The 13,525-nt window shown below is 45.8% G+C and overlaps 1 protein-coding gene across 1 annotated transcript; it reads right to left on the reverse strand.

Annotated features, from left to right (window-relative positions):
• Positions 1-2,799: 2,799 nt before the first annotated feature.
• LOC122763105 (zinc transporter 6-like) lies at positions 2,800-9,558 on the reverse strand. Its single transcript, XM_044018201.1, has 11 exons — positions 9,464-9,558; positions 9,090-9,155; positions 8,804-8,884; positions 8,260-8,295; positions 7,486-7,580; positions 5,982-6,030; positions 4,317-4,436; positions 4,129-4,231; positions 3,990-4,037; positions 3,832-3,900; positions 2,800-3,559 (listed from the first exon to the last, which is right to left on the reverse strand). The coding sequence occupies exons 1-11, from the start codon at positions 9,556-9,558 to the stop codon at positions 3,017-3,019; spliced, it is 1,305 nt and encodes a 434-aa protein (XP_043874136.1). The 3' UTR covers positions 2,800-3,016.
• Between the last annotated feature and the right edge of the window lie 3,967 nt (positions 9,559-13,525).

The following is a 13,525-nucleotide window of genomic DNA, read 5'->3' on the forward strand; positions in this document are numbered from 1 at the left end:
CACACACTCTCCCACACCAAAGTCACAGGAGCTGCTGGTCCTCTGCTGCCTCGTGTGGTCACTTTGTGTCACTGACTTTAAATCTTTATCTTCAAAAGAAGACATTAGTGTGTGTGTGTGTGTGTGGGTCCAGGTATTACTAATGTTGTGGGGACCTAAAACGGTTTACACAGTCACATTATGGGGACTTGTCTTCCTTGTGGGGACAAAAATCAAGTCCCCATAACGTAAATGACTACATTTTAAGGTGAAGATATGTTTTAAGGTTAGGTTGAGGTTAGGATTAGGATTAGGCCAGTAGTAATTGTGGTTAAGGTTAGACTGAGTCTCCAGGAAATTAATGTAAGTCAATGCAATGTCCCCTCATGTCATGAATGTCCAACGTGTGTGTGTGTGTGTGTGTGCATGAACATGTGTCTGGCAGTTAAATGTGTGACATGTTTGATGACGTGTGATTTAATTGTGGTAAAGACGCCGTGAGAAGAAGAAGATGAGGAAACTTTGAGGAGACACAGCAGGAGACCAGAGGAGGAGGAGGAGGAGGAGGAGGAGGAGGAGAGGGAGGAGGGCCCGGCCAGCTACCTTGACCTCTGCTCAAAGGTCGTGTAAAGGGGTTAAATAAACAGGTCATGTCTCTGAGTTTAATCCTGCTGTCGTTCATCAGCTCTGAGTGTTTGACTGCAGCCCGGCTGCATTCACATATTTCTTCAAACAATCTTTGTGTTTGAAGTCTGGACCTTCACCCTGTCACCACAACACTGACCAACACTCTGACCACTGACCAACACTGACCGCTGGCCAACACTGACCACTGACCAACACACTGACCACTGGCCAACACACTGACCACTGACCAGCCTCTAACCACTATTAACCTCTGACCGCATTAACCTCCTGACCACTGACAACACTGCCTGACCACTGACCAACACTCTGACCACTGACCAACACTCTGACCGGCTGACCAACACTCTGACCACTGGCCAACACGCAGCCACTGACCAACACACTGAGCACTGACCAACACTCTGACCACTGGCCAACACACTGACCACTGGCCAACACACTGACCACTGACCAACACTCCCCAACCACTGACAACACTCCCGACCACCCCCGGCCAACACTCTGACCGCTGACCAACACTCTGACCACTGATAACACACTGACCAGCCGCAGCCAGCACACTAAGCACTGACCAACACTCTGACCGCTGACCAACACACTGAAACGCGTCCAGGCACTGACCAACACTCACAGCACTGACCCACTCTGATATTAACTTACACTGAGCACTGACCAACACTCTGACCATGACCAACACTCGGCCAACACACTGACCCGGCTGACCAACACTCTGACTGAATTAACCTCCTGACGTGACCAGCACTCTGACCGCGGCCAACACACTGGTACTGACCAACACTCCCCGGCCACTGACCAACACTCCTGACCACTGACCAGCACTGACGTGACCAACACTCTGACCACTGACCAACACTCTGACGGTAACACTCTGACCACTGACCAACACTCTGACCACTGACCAACACACTGACCACTGACCAACACACTGACCATTGACCAACACTCTGACCACTGGGGTGTGGACAGGGACTTCAGCCTGAACTCTGCGTTTGTTTTTCTTGTCTTTTGTCCGTCTTTCTTGTCCTGCCACCACGTTTACTTTGACCTTTGACACTTGTTTCCTTTCCTCTGTCTGCTTCCTCGCCTCCTCTCTTTCTTCATTATCTTCCTTTGCCTTTAATTGGTTCATGTATTCATGTGTGAGCAGGAGAGGATTAGGATCAGGAGCTGGTTGAGTGAACCCATGAATGAGTGAGGAGGAAGTGAGATTCAGTGTGTATGTGTGTGTGTGTCTGTTTGTGTGCATGTGTGTGTGTGTGCATCTCTTTACAACAAAACAAAGTCTAAACTCATTTAAAGGGAATCTTCATCTTTAATCTGGATTAAAGCTCTTTGGTTGTAATTGATGAGGAACTCTACTGCCCCCTACTGGATTCACACCTACAACACAAACAGGTATTAATATTACATCATATATATTGTTGCTGTTTGTTTCCTCCATATGGCCTGTGGGCGTGGCTTCCCGCAGCAAGAAACTCATCACATGCTCAGTTTAAATTCAACAAACTGACCCGAGTCTGCAGCCAATCAGAGAGCAGTTGCTGACAGGGCCTGCTGGTGCAGCTGCATCAGGAGGCCCTCCAGAATCTGCTACACACACACACACACACAGTTTGGTTTTCTTAATCTACTAAACGATCAAACTTCATTATCGTCACATTTCCATAGACTGACCTTCGACCCTGTGATATTCAGGTCACATGATCATTTTCCTGACCCCCCCCACACACACACTCAGACACACACGCACACAGATTATTCAACTCTTCCTACTTGAGGACAAACATTCGTTCCCATGATACACTGCTTCATTGTGGTGGGGGCGGGGCTTACCGTTATGGTTATCAGATAACTCACTCACACACACACACCTGTGATGTCTGCTGCTGCAGAAACATTCATACGTCCATAAATGTCCATCAACACTGATCATGTTTTATCTCATGTTGTCACTGACCTGCTGATGAACTCTGACCTGTAAACAACACAGAACTCAGGAAGACAGACAGGTTCTGAAGGACAGACAGGACAGACATGTTCTGGAAGACAGACAGGTTCAGGAGGACAGACAGGTGCAGGTGAACAGTTAGGTTCAGGAGGACAGACAGACGTGTGTGTGTGTGTGTGTTCAAACATTAAAACAAATCTAAGTTCTGAGTTGTTTCCACAAATGAAACTGAATTAAATTTAATGTTGAATTTTTACACACATTTAACAACAAAGAACAAACATCAGTCCTGTGACCTCTGACCTCTGACCCTTTGCTCTTCTTCTGTTATGTCTATGTTTAAAATGTTTTATTCATGAATTTAAACCATGAGGTAAAAAATGTCTTTGAGGGGTGGAGTTAATTCTTCTTGTCAGTGGGTCAGGGTCGGTACTGTCTGTACTGTGACGCTCCAAACTGTAACGGTGCCGTGGCCCCGCCCAGCAAAGTTCTGTAGCTCTGAGAGCTCCCGCCCACACCCAGTCCAAACCCTGCCCCCAACCCACCACTGGGCCGCACTGGACCCTGGTTCGTCATCCCAGGGTAGCCGAGTCCCAGGCCGCCATATGGCCTGTGGGCGTGGCTTCCTGCAGCAGGAAGCACCATTGGCTGCAGGTTCCGGCCCGGAGTGTTGAAAGAGAACTCTGGAGGCGGGCTGCTGAGTTTGGATGGCGTGGACGTCAGTGGGTCCAGATCTGCTCCTGATGACATCAGCAGAGGAGGCAGTGACAAGCCCTCGGAAACACCCAGGGGCGGGGCATATGAGGAGGAGGGGAGGCCCCCTGTGAGGAGGGGGCGGGTCCAGTCGTCTTTAAAAATCTGAACCGTCAACGTCGACACGAGAGGAAGAAGACGGTTTGTGACGTGAGCCAGAACCAGCTGCTCGTTAGCGTCACGGCGGATACGAACGTGGGCGGAGCCAGCCTGAGAGAAGGGGGGGAGGGAGACAGGTGATTAAACACTCATGTTGTGTCCTGAGGCTCCGCCCACCAGACGACCTGAGGACACCGACGTTTATAAAACACTCACTCTCTCAAACCGAAATCCAGAGAGAACATCAGTGATTTTAGGAAATGTTGCTGCCTCGTGTGGTCACTCTGTGTTACTGAAGGTTCTGAGAAGCAGACGCCGTGGCAACGCCGTGGTGACGCTCACAACCTCAAATATCACTCAACTTACTTTATTTTTTTTCTTACCAAAGATCCAAAGCCCACGGTCCAGAAGTGTTCGTTACGCACCTCCAGAACTCCGTCCAGGGTGGACACCTGAGGACACAGAGACAGACAAAGTTATTTTCATGTTTATTTCAAATATTAATATTTTCAGTCAAAATGAAAACATCAAATAACGTCACCTCTCTCAGAAGTTTGTCCAGCTGACCAATGATGTGAGAGGGTGTGGTCTATAAACACATGAGAAACACAACAATGTCAGCAACAGCAACAGCAGCAGCAACAACAACAACAACAAGAAGACTTTGGTGAGGTTTGTACCTGCAGCAGAACTTTGCCGCTGTAGACACTCATTGGATACATGGTGCCAAAGGTCATGAGAGCGATGGCAACGGCCGACGCTGTGTCCACGCCGTTATAATTACTGACAACAAACACACAAAACACCTTTAAAACACTCACACACACAAGAGCGTGTGTGTATAACGAGTGCATGGATTCAAACTTACTTGATCTCTATGAGCATGTATGTGATGCAGAGGGACAGAGCTCCAGCCATGTTAATGAGGACAAACGGATTCATACGAGGCAGGAGGACACTGCTGAGACCTGGAATCACACCACACACACTGTGTACACACACACACACACACACATTAATGCACCACTTCACTTGTCCTTAAACATGTAGTTAGAGATGAGGGATTATTAATGTAGTTAGCGATGAAGGATTATTAATGTAGTTAGAGATGAGGGATTATTAATGTAGTTAAAGATGAGGGATTATTAATATTATTAATGTAGCTAGAGAAGATAGATTATTAATGTAGTTAGAGATGAGGGATAATTAATATTATTAATGTAGTTAGAGAAGAGGGATTATTAATGTAGTTAGAGATGGGGGATTATTAATATTATTAATTTAGTTAGAGAAGAGGGATTATTATTGTAGTGAGAGAAGAGGGATTATTAATGTAGTTAGAGATGAGGGACTAATATTATTAATGTAGTTAGAGAAGAGGGATTATTAATGAAGTTATTAGAGGATTATTAATGTAAGTTAGAGATGGGGGATTATTAATATTATTAATTTAGTTAGAGAAGAGGGATTATTAATGTAGTTAGAGATGAGGGATTATTAATGTAGTCAGAGATGAGGGATCATTAATATTATTAATGTAGTTAGAGAAGATGGATTATTAATGTAGTTAGCGATGAGGGATTCTTAATGTAGTTAGAGATGAGGATTTATTAATGTAGTTAGTGATGAGGGATTATTAAGACTTTATTATTGGTATAAAGCAGAGTTTAATAGTAAAGTGGTACAAAGTATGAAACCATGATGACTTCATGGATTCATAATCAAAGAGAGTCTAATGTCAACATGAATAAATGAACTAAGTTTCAAATGGATTAGAAAGACATCACACACACAGACACACACACACACACAGCTGAGGCGTGTGGTTAGTGAGGTCGACAGAGCAGCAGCTTTATATAACCCAGACCCTGCAGGTCAGGTGGGGACACACACACACACACACACACACACACACACACAGTTAGCGGCTCAGTTGTGGAGGTCATTCAGGGAGAAGACAGCCTGCAGAGCTGAGCTTTGATTGGCTGAGAGAGCAGAAATGAACAGGACGTCCCAGCCTAGTTACTCTGTGTGTGTGTGTGTGTAAAATTCATAACTGTGGACACAGAGCAGCTTCAGTGGATTTTGTGGATGTGTGAAAATCACTGGTTATTAGTTATTAATAGGTGAAGATGGTGCTGTGTCCTGCTTTATTTTGCCCCACGTTTGTGGAACAATCCTCCGTGAAGTGGTTGCTGCATACATGGAGGTGTTTGGGAAATGTAGCAGGAATGTTCCCATCAAATATGAAAGATATCCACTGAGCTTGTGGAGTGTCAGCTATTGTTTATCACAAACACTCGCTGAACCTTTTTCACACATGTTCTCAACCGATACACTCAGAGTTCTTCTTCTTCTTCTTCTACGGTTGAAAGTACGTCACCGGATGTGCCCGCACTCTAGCGCCTGCACTCTAGCGCTAGAGTCCGGTTTGTGTGTGTGTGTGTGTGTGTGTGTGGAGTCAGTGTAAATGGATCCTTCCTGTCTGTTGATGTGCTGATGAAGAAAAGACAGAAACTGAACATGTTTTTACCTTCGACTCAGGTCTGCAACGTGTTCCTGAAGCCAACTGCTGCTCGCCGCTGGAGACACACACAAACACAAACACATGCAGACAGACAGACAGACACACACACACTTTAATAAGAGTGTGTAGTCATGATGTTCCTGTAAATATGAACTTTAAAAGGACAGTTCAGGTTCTTTGACACTGACAATACCTGTGAGTGCCCACTGCTGCTCACAACCTGCCACAGCTACTAACATAAGACATGTAGTACAGTGATGGAGGGAGGGAGAGAGGGATGAGGCAGTTCACCCACTCATTTTGAATAAAGAAAAGCTTGACTCTCGCTCGACTGCGTCGTCAAACTTTGATGTGATGATACAGTGAAGCCTGAAGGCTCAGTGTCGGGTCAAAGGCCTTTCACATCCTATCCTGCTCACAGCTGACTGTGTGTGTGTGTGTGTGTGTGTGTCACTGTGTGTGTACTGTTTGTTTTGCTATCACAGTGAGTCAGTCTAAACAAACATTTTAATGGAGTGACTTATTTATGATCTGTGTGTGTGTGTGTGTGTGTGTGTGTGTGTGTGTGTGTGTGTGTGTTCCCTGGGCCCCTGGCACACTACATTACCACTGTCTGGAACATTGTTGCATAACACACTTTAGCCTCGCCCACCAGAGAGAGAGAGACAGAGAGAGAGAGAGAGAGAGAGAGAGAGAGTGAGAGTGTGTGTGTGTGTGTATGTGTGTTAACCCCCCTGCCCCCATCCTAGAAAGTCAGATGTTAAGTGATGTTGGGAGAGCAGAGAAAGAGGAGAGAGAGAGGAGAGAGGGAGAGAGGGAGAGGGAGAGAGAGCAGAGAGAGAGGGGAGAGGAGGGGAGAGTGAGGGAGGGAGAGAGTAGAGAGGAGAGTGAGGAGAGAGTAGAGAGAAGAGAGGGAGAGAGAAGAGAGAGTAGAGAGGAGAGCGAGGAGAGAGTAGAGTGAGGAGAGTAGGAGAGAGGAGGGAGAGAGTAGAGAGGAGAGAGAGGGAGAGGCCAGAGAGGGAGTGGGAGAGAGCAGTGAGAGGAGAGAGTAGGGAAGGAGGAGAGGCTAGGGGAGAGAGCAGGAGTGAGAGTGAGGAGAGAGAGGGAGAGAGAGGAGAGAGAAGTAGTAGGAGAGAGGGAGAGAGAGGAGAGAGAGAGGGGAGAGAGGAAGAGAGGAGAGAGAGTAGGAAGGGAGGAGAGGAGAGGGGAGGGGGGGAGAGAGCAGACAGGGGAGAGAGAGAGGGGAGAGAGGGGAGGAGAGAGAGAGATAGGAGAGAGTAGGGAAGGAGGAGAGAGAGGGGAGAGGAGAGAGAGGGAGAGAGTAGAGAGGAGAGTGAGGAGAGTAGAGAGAGAGGAGAGGAGAAAGAGAGAGTAGAGAGAGGAGAGAAAGGAAAGAGGAGAGAGTAGAGAGAGAGAGAGAGAGGGGAGAGAGAGGAGGAGAGCAGGGAGGAGAGAGCAGAGAGGAGAGAGAGGAGGGAGAGGAGAGAGTAGAGAGGAGAGGGGGCAGTACCTTCTGAGACGTAGGTGAAGGGCTTGTTCTTGACTGACAGCAGCGTCAGCAGGTTGAAGAAAAGAGCGACGAAGGTCCCGACTAACAGTCGTCCTCTGGAGACACAAAACACACAACATGACCATGTGACCTGAAGACGGTCCTGTGGATGAAGGAGCAGTGCTTAGTTTTAAACTAACTGTGACAGACACAGCGCCCCCTGTAGCACAGGACTGTATGTTTGTTTTCACTTCACTCATGTGAAATGTTTTTCTACTTTCATAACCCTCACAAAAATGTATTATGAAAAAAACTTATTATGAAAGACTTTTATTAGCATGATGACACACAAACACACACACACACACACACACACACACTAATCACTCATACAATCCTTTTAAGAGCAAACAAATTGCTACAAACAATCAGCAGGACGTGAAGAGCTGCCCCCATCCTCATCCTCACCCCCACAGAACAGATTAGAGAGACAGAATGTGTGTGTGTCCCTGTGGTCAGCAGACGTCTCTCACACTGTCCAATCACAGAGACAACGTAATCTCATCACAAGAGACTGAGACAAGTTTTACTGTGGTTTGATTTTTAAAAGCTGCCACTAATCTGTACGATAATGGAGAGAGAGAGAGAGAGAGAGAGACACACACACACAGAGAGAGAGAGAGAGAGAGAGAGAGAGGAGAGAGAGAGAGAGAGAGAGAGAGGAGAGAGAGAGAGAGAGAGAGAGAGAGAGAGAGAGAGAGAGAGTGAGAGAGAGAGAGAGAGTGTGGTACTCACGTGTGGACCTCAGGTTGCTCCATGAATCGTTCCACACTAAAAATCAAAGAATCAAAAACAGACACTGGTCAGGTCTGTCTTTGAGTGACTGAGTGACTGAGTGAGGCCAAAGTACTAACAGCCTCAACAGTAGCAGGCTGCAGAACTAGGGTTAGTGGTTTCCACTGTCTCTGCTGTCTTTGATGTCTGTGATGTCTGTGATGTGTCTGACGTCTCAGACATCTCTGATGTGTCTGATGTCTCGGCTCTCTGATGTCTGTGATTTGTCTGATGTCTCTGATGTGTCTGACATCTCGGCTCTCTCTGATGTGTCTGACGTCTCTGGTGTCTCTGATGTCCTGGCTGTCTCTAATGTCTCTGCCATTTCAGATGTGTCTGATGCGTCTTGGCTGTCTCTGATGTCTCGGCTGTATGTGAGTCTCGGCTGTATATGATGTGTCTGATGTGTCTGAGTCTTTGATGTGTCTGTTGTCTCTGATCTCTCTGCTGTCTCTGATGTGTTTGACGCCTCTGCTGTCTCTGATGTCTGTGATCTTGTACTCACCTCTCTTTCAGGATGAACAAAGCTCCCAGCTGGACGAGGACAGTGGAAGCAAACACAGCCAGGACCTCCAGACGTTCAAACCTGGACACAGAAACAGAGGGAAACACAGACGGACACACAGAGGTGGAGTGGTCAGTGACTCTGATACACATTTCATGACAGACTGACCCATTTTATGTGGTAAACACCCAGGTCACCCTGTATGTGTCTGTCTGTCTGTCTGTCTGTCTCTGTGTGTATGTGTGTCTCTGTGTGTGTGTGTGGGTGTGTGTTAGAGCAGACTCACCCAAACGAGTACACCTGACTGGGTTTCTTCATGTTGACCCAGGAGCTGATGAGACAGGTGATCAGGCTGCAGGTGGACGGATAGGTGGACAGACAGGTGGACAGTGGAGTGATGGCAGCGAAAGAGAAAAGCGAGTGATTGATGGAGGGGTGGGAGACAGAGAGAGGACAGAGGGGACAGAAGACATGAGTCAGGAACAGACAGGTCAGCTGGAGTTCACCTGGAATTTACTGAAACTCAAAAATAAACAGCTGTTTCTAATCAATAACTCTGATCAGTTATTCACTCATCTGTCAATCACACGCCTTCTACATGTCCAAGAGATAATGTTTGAGTGTAATCAAAGACTAACCCAGGACCAGGACCAGGCTTACCTGAACAGGTCAAAGATTGTCAGGTAGGTGTAAGCGGTTAAAGCTGAAAAGAGAAATAAAGCACGGATTAAAATGATGATGAAAACAAATTTCATCTGGATTATTATTTATACTGAACTCAAAGTCATTTACATTCACAATGTTAATGTTTGTAAACAAAGAGGCGGAGCTTAGGTCCAGTGTGTAAAACAACCGTTGACAAAATGATGCATTATAAATGATTAACCATGTAGCGCCCCCTCCCTTGTGGTGAATGACTAGGCCTGTGTGTTGGTGAGTGAAACTCGGCTCTCTCTGAGTGATGTGTGATCATGTCCTCCATGTTAGTTATTACACACCAACGTGGCAGGAAGTCAGCGTGTCAGCAGGTTTTTTTAACCAGTTGGTTATCAATCAGCAGGTTATTAACCAGCTGGTTATCAATCAGCAGGTTTTTTTTAAACCAGCTGGTTATCAATCAGCAGGTTATTAACCAGCTGGTTATCGATCAACAGGGTTTTTTAACCAGCTGGTTATCAATCAGCAGGTTTTTTTTAACCAGCTGGTTATCAATCAGCAGGGTTTTTTTAACCAGCTGGTTATCAATCAGCAGGGTTTTTTAACCAGCTGGTTATCAAATCAGCAGGTTTTTTTTTTACCAGCTGGTTATCAATCAGCAGGTTATTAACCAGCTGGTTATCAATCAGCAGGTTTTTTTAAACCAGCTGGTTATCAATCAGCAGTTTTTTTAACCAGCTGGTTATCAATCAGCAGGTTATTAACCAGCTGGTTATCAATCAGCAGGTTTTTTTAAAACCAGCTGGTTATCAATCAGCAGTTTTTTTTAACCAGCTGGTTATCAATCAGCAGGTTATTAACCAGCAGGTTATCAATCAGCAAGTTATTAACCAGCTGGTTATCAATCAGCAGGTTATTAACCAATAAGCCATTTAAATCATAAGTCGTCCAAATTAAGACAATTCCACTGTGTGTGTGTGTGGTTGTGTTTGAGTGTGTGTGTGAGAGAGTTTGTGTGTGTGTTCAGACTGCGCTGCTGTGGGGGGAGGAAGAAGATGAGGATGATGATGAGAGCGGATTAGAGCGGCTTTGAGCTGAGAGGAACATTTTGTTTCCCCAGCATCAACGTCCATGTTGGCCAACCTGACGCCCTGTAATCCTGACCACACACACACACACACGCACGCACACGCACACGCACACACACACACACAGACAGATGGATGAACTGAGAGATGGATGAACTGAGAGATGGAGACAGGAAGCGGGAGAGGTGATGGACATGTGGACAGACAGGAGGACAGAGGGAAACAGACAAACAGTGGTGAACGAGCAACAGTCACATGACCTGCTCCTCAAGGATGTCAGTAAAAGCCTGTGTGATGTGTGTGTGACTGTGAGACCACATACAGTGAGGACTGGAATATTATTTGATATGAATCCATGACTAAATTAATTAACCATTTTGATGATCAATGACTTGGTTTTAGGTTTTTTTTTAATAACTAAAAGTGATAATAACATGAACGCTGACATCACAGTGACCCTGAAACAGAGCAGCACACACAGCATGATCAATATCTGAGCTGAAGTTACCCTGACTCACCCACTGGGCAAGGATAGGTTTACATACAAACCACAACACACACACACACACGTGTATATATAATCAGGTTCAATTCTCTTATAAATCTGCCGCTTACAAACACTGACACCCAGAGGACTGCGCATACACACGCACGCACACGCACACACACACACACACACACACACACACACACACACTCACACTCACACACTCACACACACCCGACCCCCTGGGACCTGAACTAAACACCAGAACAGAATGATGGATTAAAATCCTTGTGTTTGTTTTTCTCAACTGATCAATGAATGAGAGGAAGTTGAGGAGAGAGAGAGGAAGATGAGAAGGAGAGGGGAGAGAGAGAGAGAGATGGGGGAGAGGAGGAGAGCGAGAGAGGAGAGTGGAGAGAGAGGAAGACGAGGAAGAGAGAGAGAGAGAGAGAGAGAGAGAGAGAAGAGAGCTAGACGAGAAGGAGAGAGGAAAGAGAGGAGAGAGAGAAGAGAGGAAGACGAGAAGGAGAGAGAGAGAGGAAGACGAGGAGGAGAAAGGAGTATGTGTGAGTCAGTGGGCTGCTCCTCTGCAGACAACATTAAATATTCATCCTCCTGCTCTCACATTTCTCCTCTGTGTGTCCACCTCTTCACTTCCTTCTCTCTTTCCTGCCATCCTTCCCTGATTCCTCACCTCCCTCCTTTTTTCCTTTGACTATTCCTTTGCTGAAGGAAACTTTGAAGAAGTGTCGCACGCACGCACTCACACACACACACACACACACAATATCATCATCAATATCAATATTATCACTGTCATCAATACTGACACACTAACCTTAACCACAATTACTACTGGCCTAATCCTAATCCTAACCTAACCTTAAAACATATTTTCACCTTAAAATGTAGTCATTTACATTGTGGGGACATGATTTTTGTCCCCACAATGTGATTGTGTAAACAGGTTTAGGACACACACACACACACACACACACACACACACACAGTAACCACAGCAGCTTAGTATCAGTGGTTCCTGTAAACAGTAAAGTGAGAGTCAGTGGTCGGTGTGTCAGCTCTGCTCATGTAAACTAAAAGCTTCTATCGACCGACTCAACTGCTGCGGTGAAGAGGAGCATCCCTGGAGAGGAAGAGACAGGAGGACAGGAGGACAGAGGAGGAGACAGGGGGACAGAGGAGGAGACAAGAAGAGAATGGAGGAAGATGAAGAAGCTGACACTGCTGCTGACCACAGAGAGTGAAACATGAGAAACAGGAGCTGAAGAACACACACACACACACACACACACACACGTTATAAAACAAACAGCCCCGCCCACCTGTGCTGACCCTGCTGACCTCTAACCCCACCCACCAGTGATAGTCGATAACTATCTTGTGTGGAGACTTAAATATCATCCTCCACTCTTCACCATCACAATATTTCATTTTCCACTTACACACAAAACTCAACACAATCACATGAACACATGAATCTCATCTTCACACACACACACACACACAGAAATAAAATAACAAACAATTCTGTCACTGATGTAAAAACTGGATACGACCAGAAACTGATACTTATCAGTTACCAGACAGGTGTGTGTGTGTGTGTGTGTGTGTGATCAGTTGAGACAAAAAGCTGATGTCTTTACTTTGTAGAAAGCTGATCCAGTTCTTCACTGCACAATTTGATAGGAGCAAATAAGCAAAGACACACGCGACAAAAGACATCAAGACGCGACACACACGTTATTGAATATTGACGCATTACACGCTATCCACACACACACGCACACACACACAGACTAGTCTGTATCATTCACCTGCAGAATTAATGACATTTAATTAACAGGTGTTAGCTCATTAGCTGATTTCTTTAATATGATGCATATATGATGGATGTGACCAACACTGTGTGTGTGTGTGTGTGTGTGTGTTTCAGGCTGGGTCATAAACGTTGTTGTTGTTGTGTGACATACATTCATTCAGTCTCATGTTCTCACTCACACTGTATAAACTGAGATAATGAAGATGATGATGATGAAGACTCTGCTTCATGTCAGCTGCACAAGTCAACTGAGGGTGAACCGCCTCACTGCACTCATCCAGGCGTGTGTGCATGCGTGCGTGTGTGTGTGTGTGTGTGTGTGTGTGTGTGTGTGTGTGCGCTCGTGTTTGCAAACATGCCGACAGCCAAGACGAGGACACGTGTGTTCTTGTATTTGGTCCTTGTGAGGACCACAAATTGTATAAACCAGACATCGTGAGGACATTTTGTTTGGTCCTCACATTATAAAGGGCTTTTACAAGATTATGGTTAAGGGTTAAGCATTTAGTTGTGCTAGTTAAGGTTAGGGTTAAGCGTTCAGCTGTGCTAGTTATGGTTAGGTTTAAGTATTTAGTTATGCTAGTTAAGATTAAGCATTTAGTTGTGCTAGTTAAGGTTAGGGTTAGTCATTTAGTTGTGCTAGTTAATGT

Source organism: Solea senegalensis, unplaced genomic scaffold (genome assembly GCF_019176455.1).
Source record: "Solea senegalensis isolate Sse05_10M unplaced genomic scaffold, IFAPA_SoseM_1 scf7180000016463, whole genome shotgun sequence".
Taxonomy (NCBI): Eukaryota; Metazoa; Chordata; class Actinopteri; order Pleuronectiformes; family Soleidae; genus Solea; species Solea senegalensis.

Bases quoted from the DNA above. Each gene is read 5' to 3' on its own strand.
- LOC122763105 (XM_044018201.1), bottom strand. From the start codon at position 9,558: ATGAAATTTGTTTTCATCATCATTTTAATCCGTGCTTTATTTCTCTTT. The intron at 8,885-9,089 runs GTGAGTCTGCTC...TTCTGTGTCCAG, and splicing joins AGTCAGGTGTACTCGTTTGG to GTTTGAACGTCTGGAGGTCC. The intron at 7,581-8,259 runs GTGAGTACCACA...TTGTGTCTCCAG, and splicing joins GAGCAACCTGAGGTCCACAC to AGGACGACTGTTAGTCGGGA.